At 40.8% G+C, this 13,207-nt stretch overlaps 1 protein-coding gene across 1 annotated transcript in view; it reads right to left on the reverse strand.

Annotated features, from left to right (window-relative positions):
* PGM1 (phosphoglucomutase 1) overlaps positions 1-13,207 on the reverse strand; it is a 76,797-nt gene that overhangs the window by 60,721 nt on the left and 2,869 nt on the right. Inside the window, exon 2 of the mRNA XM_033915977.1 lies at positions 300-462. Within this exon, the coding sequence (XP_033771868.1) occupies positions 300-462 (163 nt within the window). The remainder of the gene's footprint in view (positions 1-299; positions 463-13,207) is intronic.

Below are 13,207 nucleotides of genomic sequence, written 5' to 3' on the forward strand. Positions count from 1 at the left end.
ACTGACAAAGACTGAAAGAGGTACAGCAGGGAAAGAGAGGGCGCGAGAATGGAATGGGAGGCAGAGAGGTGCCATACCCCCTCCAAGACAGCATCTGGGGTGATCCGCCCTTCCCCTTACTATGCCACTTACTGAGCCATAAACATCCTACTGACAATACTGCAATGTATTTTTGAAACATATTAGGCTATGAATAGAGAAAAAGATTCCAAGAATACAAAGATAGCAGTTTTCAGTCAAGTTATGGTTAATGTGTGTAAAGTATGCTCCCACCAGAAGACATCTGGACACTAACTTGCCTCCATTGGAAATATTGAACTTAATGCCAAAGTCGCCATTGGGTCCACCAGGGTTGTGACTCGCGGTCAAAATGATGCCACCAATAGCTTTGATTTTTCTAATAATACAGGACACGGCTGGTGTGGAGAGAATTCCATTCTGTCCAATTACTAAACGACCAATCTAAAAATACAAAAAAAAAAAAAAAGGGGAAATTATTCAAGAGAACAAGCTGGTTTATTTGCTATTGTGATTTATTTGACCTTGTTAAACTTTGTGTTTATGTTTAATAAAAAAAAGATATTTGTTTTAGGCTGAGCTGGTACAATTTATTTTTAAAATTTATATACCATCTACAATTAAATGGTTTTCATAAAACCATACATAATAAAACATTAAACAAACAGCATAGCTTTCTTTACCAAACTGTTTTCCAATATAAACATCATGCTACCATTTTTACTGGAAACCAGTTGCATTTAAAAAAAAAAAAAAAACTAGCTTCATCCACACACGTCCTTATTTGTCCCAAAAGGTCATGCCACAGTTTCATCCCTACAAAAGAAATTCTTGAGATGGTCGAGGACATGGAATGACCCAGCTACATTCACACACAGTGTATTTTCTGATCTTAAATGATCTCCCTGGACAATAAATCATCGCTATCTTCCTGAAATACACTGGTCTTGAATACAAAGCTTGATATTGAGAGAGTAGATATCACTTTGTACTGTACTTAGAAATGTGTCCAGAAATGGGGTTACATACATATACATATATTTGCCCTGTATAGCATAAGTGGTTTACATTCAGGTACTTCAAGCATTTTCTCTATCTGTCCTGGTGGGCTCACACTCTTATCTAATGTACCTGGGGCAATAGGGGATTAAGCAACTTGCTCAGGGTCACAAGGAGCAGTGTGGGATTTGAACTCACAACTTCAGGGTGCTGAGGTTGTAGCTCAAACCACTGTGCTACATACTCACTATATGACAGTGGTCTCAAACTCGTGGCCCGGGGGCCACAAGCGGCCCGCCAGATACTATTTTGAGGCCCTCGGTATGCTTATCCTAATCACAAAAGTAAAATAAAACAGTTTCTTGATCATGTGTCTCTTTAGCTATAAATGACAATATTATTATTTAGACTTAGCCAAAAGGAAAGATTTATAAACTATAAAGAGTTTGACCTCATGCAAAATTATCATTTCTTTAATAAAACATTATGCTTTCTGAGGCCCTCCAAGTACCTACAAATCCAAAATGTGGCCCTGCAAAGGGTTTGTGTTTGAGACCACTGCTATACGAGTTGGGTTTTTTTTTACTGGATAGCTTTCTGATTAACAAACTAATTTTTGGTGGCTACACTTCTGTTTCAATTGCTTCGATTAGCTAAGACTACAATTATCTTTTCCTTTCCCTTTCCAGAGGCTTCCCATCGGCCAATGTTTTTCTATAGGAGGTTAAGCCTTCTCCCTTTATTTTACCCTCAACTGTACCTCTTTAAAGAGTTTCCAAATATCAGCAGATAAACATGTAAACCAAAACGCATTAGTGTCATCAAGATCAGGCATAGACCATTCATGTCAGATTACATATCAGACTTACTAATTCTTCCTACTTTGGTACATCAGGCCCAGTATTTGCTAGCAAGTTCTCAAAATAGTCTTTTCCGTCTTTTAACTTAACAATTAAAAACTAACAAATTACATCATATCACAGTTCCATCTCTTGAATAAGCCAGTCACCTAATTAGTTGTACATTTTTAGAGCCAGAGAACATAGTAGATGACAGCAGATAAAGACCCGAATGGTCCATCCAGTCTGCCCAACCTGATTCAATTTAAATTTTTTCTCCTTAGCTATTTCTGGGCAAGAATCCAAAGCTCTACCCGGTACTGTGCTTGGGTTCCAACTGCCGAAATCTCTGTTAAAACCTACTCCAGCCCATCTACACCCTCCCAGCCACTGAAGCCCTCCCCAGCCCATCCCCCATCAAGCTGCCCAGCAATTCTCCTTCCCTACAACATATCACAGTTTGAAAATGAAAGAATCTCACTAGACTAAAGGAATACAAAACAAAAAGATAAATAATATGAAAAGTGCTATTACAGCAACAAAGTACCGGTACCAGGGAACTCAATATAGCCAACATAACTTTTTTAAATGTTGGTATGAATTAACAGCAAAAAAAAAAAAAAAAAAGAGCATGCATAGATTATTTTTTATTTTACCTAAGTTGAAATCTGTTTTACAGAAACGTGCTTAAGTCAAAGAATGCAATTTTAACGTGTACTCCAAAAGGCTGCTACCACTCAGATATAAAGTTTGAAGCTTACGTAAACACTCCTAAATCATACAGCGAAAGGTAAAATTGCTGTTCTCTTAGGGCTCCTTTTACAAAGGCGCGCTAGGGCCTTAACGTGTGGAATAGGGCGCTAGCTGCTACCGCCTCCTTTTGAGCAGGCGGTAGATTTTTGGCTAGCGCACACTATAGTGCGCGCTATTCTGGGGCGTGCGGTAAAACCCTTAGCGCATCTTCGTAAAAGGAGCCCTTAGTTTGCAAACCATTTTTATATAACAGCACAGAGAAGTGAATTTATAACACCAAGAGTTTAACCTCAAACTTTACAGATACACTTTTTGCAGTAGTACAACACTCTTTTTGAAATTTCAGATCGGAACAACTTCTCAGTTATCTAATTGAATCTCAATGCATTGCGAGTAAGAAATGACTTTTCTTTAATGATGGCCAACGCAAGCAGATTTAAAAATCAGCATAAAGCAAGTAATGTGAATCGATGTTGAAATTATTAGATCTTTAAAAAAAAAACAACAACACACTAGTATTTGTGTTATATTGATGATACTTGGAGGTTTATTTTCATTTGATTTTATAAGACAATTTCAATTGCTGGTGGTGCCTTCTATACAATCTGTAGTTAAGGCAACTATTCACTCCCGTGTTTTTGGAGTGGTTGGCCCTCGATTATGGAATGGCCTTCCAGACAATGTTCGTCAAATGTCTTCTTTTTCTACTTTTCCGTAAATGTTTGAAGGCTCGCTATTTTCTGAAGGATTTTCAAGATCAATGATAAGAGCTGTGTTGTATTATTTATTTGTTTATTTTTATAGAGTGCTATTATGTTTTGAAGACTTTGCTTATGAATTAAAGTTCTTTTTTGAGAAAGTTTAAGTGCGATATGTTGTATTGGAACAGTAGAGTTTGATTGTCCAATGATGCTTATGGCTATGCGGGATATAAATATTTTAAAATAAATAAAACAAATTTTGGTTGTAAATTTGGGAGGTGGACCACTGAAGGCAGCCTGGCACAATGCTCAATGGATGAATAGGGAACCGCCTCCAGCCCCTGACCTATTCCTAGTACTGTGTGCTCAGATCTACATTTTCTTAAGCTGACAATATAAGCCAGACAATACTACGAAAGAAATATTCATCTTTCTATCATATTTAAATGTATCAACCTATCCACATACCATTCTTCCACTGAAATAAATGTGAAGCAATTCAGGTTAGGTTAACTTGAGTCTACACCATAATGCCAAAACAGCAAAAGTCAACTGCAACCTAATGGGAAATGAGCAGGCAACATACACTAGCAAACCATCTACTTATTCGCTAGACTTAAAGAGATAGAGAGACAGAGACAAAATCAGCCAGAATGACAGATTCATGACATACTAACCCCATTGGCAGCAGCCATCCGAACTATGATTTCTATCGCCGATTTATTAAAATATCTACCATCTCCTCCCACCACCACGGTGGATCCCTGTCGGTCTCTCAGATCTATGGAAAAAAATATACTCTGGATAAAATTTTGCAAGTAGTTTGCCTTGGTCTCAAAATAATATGTCTTCTTTCTTAATCCACTAGTTCCCGGTTTCTGGTCATAGTAGGGTGCTGTAGGCAAAGTCAGTAATCGCAAAGGACTATCATCCATTTTTCTAATTCATCAAGGAAAATGAAAGAAATTACTCTGAAGACCAGCTAGGACAGATCTACTTGTTAGATATTCACTGAGGCAGTCAAGTGACCAAAAATAGCACCTTGGCCCCGTAAGCCGAATGTGGTTTCGGTAACACTAGAAGATTTCGCTCAAGCACTTGCCCTGGAAGATCACTGTCAAAGAGAGAATATGTATAAGATTCAGACTCTTGTAGAAATGCAAAGGGATCGTTCTTATTGATTCCAAATTCTAGTAGGTGGTCCTGTGCACTTTATTACTTTCAACTTCAGTGGCGTCTGCTTGCTCATGTTTTGCTTTGGGGTGGGGGCAGTCAATGCCAAGGGGCTGTTTGGTAGGTCAAAACTTCAATCAGAAGCACTGATTTGCTACCAGGCTCTGTTCTGCAAGCCAATGCAAAGCTGAAAAGAGTTTCAGACTAACAAGCAGATTTGGATATCTAACCTCATCTCCAGCTCCAGTCTCCCAATAAACCAAGTCCTGGATGGACTGAAAAGGTCAATTTTTGATCCATGTAACTTGAAGGTCACTCTTAAAATGGAAATTCAAAGAGAGATGGTATGGCAATTTGCTCGTATATGTAAAATAATGTGGTTGCCACGTTAGTTGACTTTAAAAGGTAACAGAAATAAAACAAAAAATGGTATCTTTTAAAAAGACTAAGTTAATACATTTTAAAAATAGTATTCAGCAATGCCTACTTCTGCAGGTCAGAAAAAATTATTATTTTTTGACCGAAGAAAAGCAAGTTAGTAAAATTTTAAAAAGCTATCGTTTCTTTTTTATTTCTGTTTATTACCTTGAATAGGTAGGATGCGAGTCCCTAATAAATATGAGGGAAGGCCGCTATCTTTGATGAAGACTGCAATTCTCAAAACGGCACTGTAGTTTGAGTGACGTGTGACTGGCGCCATTTTTTCAGGCGCTGGCCGATTCCAGTGCCATTTTGAGAATCTGAGGCAAAGGGCAGGCCCGTAGAGGAAACCGTCTTTATTATCTCCTTTAGAAGCTCCCAGATTTAACACGCTGTTGCCCGATATGACCACGTTTCGCAAGTCAGCTGCGTCAGGGGCAATAAATACCAGCTGGTGATAGATTCCAGGTTCCACGAAAACTGGAATCTGTCGACAACTGGTATTTATTGCTCCCGACACAGCCAACCCTCGAAACGTGGCCATGTCGAGCCACAGCGTGTTAAACCGGGGAGCTTTTACGTAGGGGGATAATAAAGACTATTTCATCTAATGGTCTACTTTGTTTTACAAATGTAAAGGCCTTTCGTCTTTATTCAAATTGTAACTGTATTCATTCATTTGAAGAGTTGTACAGTCTTGCCCACCTCTTTGCTGGATTTACATGAGCTTTGGAATCGTTTGCACGTCGTTTTCTTGTGTGCTGAGCTACTTTGATCACAGAGCAGCCACAAGAGTGTGGAAAATAGTGTCCCGAGTCCGTGCTAAGCACTTTATTACATCCCAGAGTACTGACAGCTCATCTATCTCCTCTGGACCCATGGTTTTGTCCACCTTCAGTTTTTTTTTGTTAAATTGTTCATGAAATTTCCTTTCCTTATGTCCCCTTCCATCTAATCCTTCTGTGAACACAGAACATTAGTATTTGATCAGCATTTCTGTCTCTTCCTTGACATTCCTCACACATTTGTCCTGGGTTCCTTTCAGTCTTACAATTTATTTATCTATTTTTAAAATTTTTATACTGTTTTTTTTCCAAAACGGTTTTACAATTCCACCTCTATCCTTCCTCGACTTTCCAGAAAAGTCTCATCACCTTGCTTTATATTTTTAACTATCTTTTCTTCTGCCTGTGCGCCTACCTTTCCGATTTTTCTACTTATCTCCTGTTTGAGATCCTCTGTTCTTTGTTAATGCCACACTTATCTTTTTTTTTTTTTAACCCTTCCACTGGACAAACCATATTGGTTTCTTTAAACTCTCTTGCTTTTTTCAGATTTCTTTACGTAAATATCTGTTGACACATTTATGATGCCTTTTGATTTTTTAATGAACTAGAAGAACAGTAAGCTATCTTTTCTTTCAGAATTTACCAGTTTTACCAAAAGTCAGCATGTTTGAAACCCAGAACTTTGATCTCAGTGTATCTGAACTCCACATTCACTTTTATATCTAAAAACACTGTGATGATTAACTTGGATAAGAGCATAAATCTAAGAAGAGCCATATTGGGACAGACCGAAGGTCTATCAAGCCCAATATCCTGTTTCCAACAGTTGACAACCCAGGTTCCAAGTACCTAGCTAGATCCCAAGTAGTAAAACAGATGTTATATTGCTTATTCTAGGAATAAGCAGTGGATTTCTCCAAACCATCTCAATAATGGCCTATGGACTTCTCTTTTAGGAAATGATCCATGCCTTTTTTAAACCCTGCCAAGCTAACTGATTTAACAACATTTTCCGGCAACGAATTCTAGAGTTTAATTAAACGTTTGTTTTAAATCTACTACTTGGTAACTTCATCGCATGCCCCCTAGTCCTATATTTATGGAAAGAGTGAACAAGTGTTTCACATCTACCCTTTCCAGTATTTTATAGACCTCTATCATATCACCCTGAGCCGTCTCTTCTCTAAGCTGAAGAGCCCTAGCCACTTTAGCCTTCCTTATAGGAAGTTGTCCCAACCCTTTATCATTTTCGTCTCTCTTCTCTGTACCTTTTCTAACTCCATATATCTTTTTTTGAGATACAGTGACCAGAACTGCACACGGTATTCAAGTTGCGGACGTACCATAGAGCGATATAAGGGTAATAGAACATTTTCATCTTTGTTTTCCATTCCTTTCCTGATAATTCCTAACATTTTATTTGCTTTCTTAGCTGCCGCCGCACATTAAGCTGAGGGTTTCATTGTTTCCTCAATAATGACACCTAGATCCTTTTCCTGGGCAGTGACTCCTAACATAGAACACAGCATCGTGTAACTATAGTTCAGGCTCCCCTTATGTATCACTTTGCAGTTTGCACTTGCTCACATTAAACGTCATCTGCCATTTTGATGCCCAGTCTCCCAAGGTCCTCTTGCAACTTTTCACAATCCTCTTGTGATTTAACAACTTTGTGTCATTAGCAAATATAATTATTTCACTAGTTATTCCTATCTCTAGATTACTAATAAATATGTTAAAAAGCAGTGGTACCAGGACAGACCCTTGGGGAACCCCACTATTTATACTTCTCCATTGAGAATACTGAGCATTTAACCCCACTCTCTGTTTTCAGCCCGTCAACCAGTTCTCAATGCATAAAAGGACATGACCTCCTACCCCACGACTTTCTAATTTCCTCAGAAGTCTTTCATGAGGTACTTTGTCAAATGCCTTTTGAAAATCCAAATACACACCTCCTCCATTTGCAAATACAGTGGTGCCTCACACAACGAACTTAATTCGTTCCAGGAGCAAGTTTGTTATGCGAAAAGTTCGTTATGTGAAACGCGTTTTCCCATAACAATACATGTTAAAAAAAATAATTCGTTCTGCAGCATAAAATATGCTAAGATGACATAAAAAAAGATAAATTTGTCAAAATGGTGAAAATGGTGGTCTTGCTGAGGCCAAACTCTTTGACGAGGTCACACTGTTTTACCCCACATTCACTCCTTCTAATTATTTCCCGTTTCATTTCAACAGAAATCACCTTCCTGCTTTTTTTAGAAGCCATGATATATAAAAAATATTGAGTTTATCTTAAAAGGACGACTGTATACAGTGAGAGAGGGCAGTTAAGCGCAGTGACTAACGACTGCCTGCAGTGCCTGCGCGGAAGGATGCAATACATCGGCAGCTCGGGCGACTTCGTTGTGTGAAACGAAGTTCGTTGTGTGAAACGAAGTTCGTTGTGTGAAACGAAGTTCGTTGTGTGAAACGAAGTTCGTTGTGTGAAGTTCGTTGTGTGAAACGAAGTTCGTTGTGTGAATCAAGACATGAAGTTCGTTGTGTGCAGCGTTCATTGTGCGAGGCGTTCGTTATGCGAGGCACCACTGTACTAGGCCTAAGTGTTCCTTCCCTCATGTGTTCCAAGATCTACTTCTTAACAAGTCCACATAAATAGAATTAATTCTAACTTGAAATGATTTGGCTCCCCACCGAGCAATCGGAGCTAACATTACATCCTAGGCCACGTAAATTCTGATCACACAGACCCATATTCTACAAACAGTGCCTTAGGTTACACGCCTAACAAATGCAAAACACTGTTTAAAAAAAAAAAAAAAAAAAGCACCTACATCACGGCTATAGAGGCGCTTTACAATGTCTAACGCCACTGTAGATGTGCTTAAAGCTGGAAGTGGCATTAGGCATCATAAAGCTCCTCCATAGCTGCGATTCACATGAAAGAAAGGCACCAGAAATGTAGTTCCTTGAAAATCCTGGCCTACATTTCCAGCACTTGCCTTTCACGAAGCCGCAAGTCTACAAAAAGTACCAGTGTGCAATTGACACGCCGATCGGTGGCCGCTTTTTAGGCAGCTGCCGATACCGGCGCTGTTTGTAGAATCCGGCCCACACTGCCTTGGTATCGTTGCGTGCATGGTTGCGCTCTGAGCCATACACCAGTAAATTGACCCACTTTGCATCCCGCAAAAGTACCTGCCGAGTTTAAATGCTAGCAAAGTGTTAGAAATGATAGATATGTATGTATGTATGTATGTATGTATATATGTATGTATGTATGTATGTATGTATGTATGTATGTATGTATGTATGTATGTATGTATGTATGTATGGTGTGTGGTGTGTGGTGTGTGTGGTGTGTGGTGTGTGGTGTGTGGTGTGTGGTGTGTGGTGTGTGGTGTGTGGTGTGTGGTGTGTGGTGTGTGGTGTGTGGTGTGTGTGGTGTGTGTGGTGTGTGTGGTGTGTGTGGTGTGTGTGGTGTGTGTGGTGTGTGTGGTGTGTGTGGTGTGTGTGGTGTGTGTGGTGTGTGTGGTGTGTGTGTGGTGTGTGTGTGGTGTGTGTGGTATGTGTGTGGTATGTGTGTGGTGTGTGTGTGGTGTATGTGTGGTGTATGTGTGGTGTATGTGTGGTGTATGTGTGGTGTATGTGTGGTGTATGTGTGGTGTATGTGTGGTGTATGTGTGGTGTATGTGTGTATATATATATATATCTGTACTATAAATGCACAGCAGGCGAGTCTCTTTCAATTAAAAGGAAGTTCTGGAATGAAGGTGCAAAGGGTGAAGCTTAAAAGAGACAGACTCAGAAGTAATCTAAGGAAATACATCTTTATGGAAAGCGTGATGAATATGAGGAATGGCTCCTGGTGGAGACAAAGGCTGTACCTCAAGTCACAAGAGCATGGAACAAGCACATAGGATCTCTAAGGGAGTGGAAAAGACAGTAAATGGTATAGCTAGGTTAACTTGATAGTCTATATGGTCTTTTATCTGACATCGTTTTCTCCATTTCTACACTGATTAAAGGTAATTGTGCTGCTGCTGCATTTGCTCATAGCTCAAAAGAGAGTAGCTTAACGGTTAAGAGCAGCAGAGAACCAAGGAAGCCAGTGCTCATATCTCACTGATGCTCTCTGAAATCTTGGGCATGCTATTTCATCCTCCATTATTATAGGTACAAAGTTAAATCATAAGCCCTCTGCGGACAGGAAGTTATCTAAACCAGTGTTCTTCAACCACCGGTCCATGGACCAGTGCCGGTCCACAGAAATTTCCTGCCGATCCACAGGGCCAGCATGCGCATCAGGCCCAAAACAGTGTTCAACCACCGGTCCACGGTGCGACTGATGCGGCGTTATCTTCGAGCCAGCTCCCTCTTCCTAACTGATTCAGTGCACAAAACTATGGACAGTGGCTCCTACGGGCATCCTGCGCCTGAACTGGAAGCCTTCTCTCTGACTTTGCAACGTCAGAGGGAAGGCTTCCAGATAACACAGGACGTGCAAGGTGCAATTAGTACTATTATGGGGGTGGGGTCTGGGGTGGAGATTGGGTAGAGGTGGGTGGGGTCTGGCCCACGACTTAGCCCCGTGTTCTTCAACCGCCGGTCCACAGAATAATTCTTTTATTTCTGCCGGTCCATAGGTGTAAAAAGGTTGAAAAACACTGATCTAAACTACCTGAATGGAACTCACCCTGAACTACTGAAAAAGGCACAAGATAAATCCAAAAATAGGAAACATCTAATAAACATGCCTTCTATTTGTCCTCAATTTTTTTTTTAACACTGAAAGAGAAATATGATAGCAGATAAAAGCCATTGGCCCATCCAGTCTGCCCATCCGCAGCATCCACTATCTCCTCCTCTCCCTAAGAGATCCCAAGTGCCTGTCCCACACTTTCTTTAATTCAGACAGTCTTTGGGCTCTTTTTACTAAGGTGCGCTAGCATTTTTAACACGCGCTAAAGATTAGCGCGCACTAACCATGTGCTAAAAGAAAAATACTAACGCCAGATCTATGGAGGCATTAGCATTTAGCGTGTGCGGTATTGTAGCTCGCGCTAAAACACTTAGCACGCCTTTGTAAAAGGAGCCTTTTGTCTCCACCACGTCTACCAGGAGCCTATTCCACACATCTAGCATCCTTTTTTAAAAAAGTATTTTCTTGGATTACTGCTGAGCCCATCACCTTTTAACTTCATCCTATGCCCTTTCATTTTGGAGCTTCCTTTCAACTGAAAGAGATTTGCCTCATGCGCATTTGTCATGTAGGTATTTAAATGTCTCTTATCATCGCTCTCCTTTCCCGCTTTTCCTCCAAAGTATACATATTGAGACCTTTAAGCCTATCCCCATATGCCTTATGACGAAGACCACTGACCATTTTAGTAGCCTTCTTCTGGGCCAACTCCATCCTGTTTATGTCTTTTTTAAGGTGTGACCTCTGGATAGTACACAGTATTATAAATGAGGTCTCACCACAGTCTCAATACCTCCTTTTTCCTACTGGCCACCTTAAGATCATCACATACTAGTGACCGAGTCAGGGAAAATGTTTTCAATTCAACTTTCCCACCCAATCGGGCATTATTTTTTCCAAACGTCCTGGCGGGTTTATTTTGTAGCTTTTTCATCTACTCCACCCGCCTTTGCCCTCTCCATCCCCCCCCCCCCAGTGCTGTGGTGTAAACAAAATAAACAAAAAAGACTTTTCCTCTCTCTATTAGACAGCGAGTGTGAGCTAGGACCCATCACCAGTCTGGCAGGATACACTTTTCAAATCTGACATATTGTAATCACAAAATAGAAAATCAAATTATTTTTCTACCTTTTGTTGTCTGGTCATTTTATTATTCAAATCATGTTGGTCCCAGGCTCTGATTTCTGTTTGTCTTCTGTTAACTCACTCGCCAGGGTCTCCTGCCCATTTGACGTTTTCTTCTTTCTCTGTGCTCACCATCCATCTTCCATCTCTGTACCTTCCCTTCCACAGCTATTTCAAACATTTCTGTTTCTTTCCCCACTGTCTACCATCTCTCTCTCTCTGCCTTGTGTCCTGGTTCAAACCTCTGTATTCCCCTCCATGCAACATCTCTGTCTTTCTCCCCACTGTTATCATATGCAACATTTCTTTCTCTCTCCCCATGCACCATCTCTCCCTGCCCTCCACCCTATGTCCCAAAATTTCTCCCTCTCTCTTCTCCATGCATGTTTCCCTCCCTTCCACTATATGCAGGAATTCTCCCTCACACTCCTTTTTCTACCACTGTTGTATTTCTCCCTTACTCTCCTCAACCCCATGTCCAAGAATTCTTCCTCTCTCCTCTTTCTTATGTGCAGCAACCTCCCATCCCCCCTGTGCAGCAGCTTTCCATCTCCCAACTGACACCCCCCCTCCTTCAGGCCTCCTAAAGTAGCAGCAGTGGCGGTGGCAGAAGCAGTGCAGTGAACAGGCTGTTCGCAGCCTGCCCTGCCAGGGTTTCCTTCTGATGTGTCAGTGACGTGTCAGTAATGCAGCTGAGGGAAGGCTCCAGTGGGGCATGCCAGGAGAAGCCTGTTCAGAGTGCTGCCTCTGCCACCGCTGCTTTACGAGGCCCAGAGGTATCAAGATTCACGGAATCGGTGAGTCCAATATTATTAGAAAATGAATTGATTTGAATCGATTCACTGAAGTGAATCGAATCAGTGAATTGGCAACCCTATCACACCCAAGTCCTGCTCCTTTTTCATGCACAAAAATCTTTCACCCCTTAAACTGTATCGTTCCCTCAGGCTTTTGCTGCCCAAAATCATGACCTTACATTTCTTAGCATTAAATCTTAGCTGCCATATTTCAGACCATTCTTCAAGCTTCGCCAGGTCCTTCCTCATGTTATTTGCATAATCAGTGGTGTCTACTCTTGCAGATTTTGGTATCATCCACAAAGAGGAAAATCATACCTGACAGCCCTAAAGCAATATTGCTTACAAAAATGTTATAAAAGAACAGGCCCAAGAACCGAACCGTCAGGTACACCACTAGTAACATCCCTTTCCTCTTGGCAAAAAGTGGTGGGGGGGGTGGGGGGTGAGGTCCAGAGTATGACAACTCAATCATTTAACTTGAATTTAAAAAGCAGTGTTAAAAAAAAAAGAACATGCAGAGTAAAGGTAAATCAACTGTTTACTATTTCAAAAAGTACAAAGACTAGACGAGGACATGACATGACAAATAGGTGAAAAAATATTTTTCCACTCATCGCACAGTTAAGCTGGAGCAAAGAGTAAAAGCAGTTAATGTAGCCGAGTTTTTAAAAGGGTTTGGACAAATTTCTGGAGGAAATATCCATAAACCATTGAGGTAGACCAGGGAAATAAAGAGCTGCATAGGAAAAGGGCAAGGAGTTCCCCCAGGGCTCCCATAGGAGCCTACCTGTCTGTGTTCTCTGAATTCTCCTTTCTCTTCTCTAGTGCTTCAACAGGACATCAGCAGAAGTCCTCCTATTTGCTGCTGGCCTCTGACCCAGAA

This window comes from Geotrypetes seraphini, chromosome 12, assembly GCF_902459505.1.
Source record: "Geotrypetes seraphini chromosome 12, aGeoSer1.1, whole genome shotgun sequence".
Taxonomy (NCBI): Eukaryota; Metazoa; Chordata; class Amphibia; order Gymnophiona; family Dermophiidae; genus Geotrypetes; species Geotrypetes seraphini.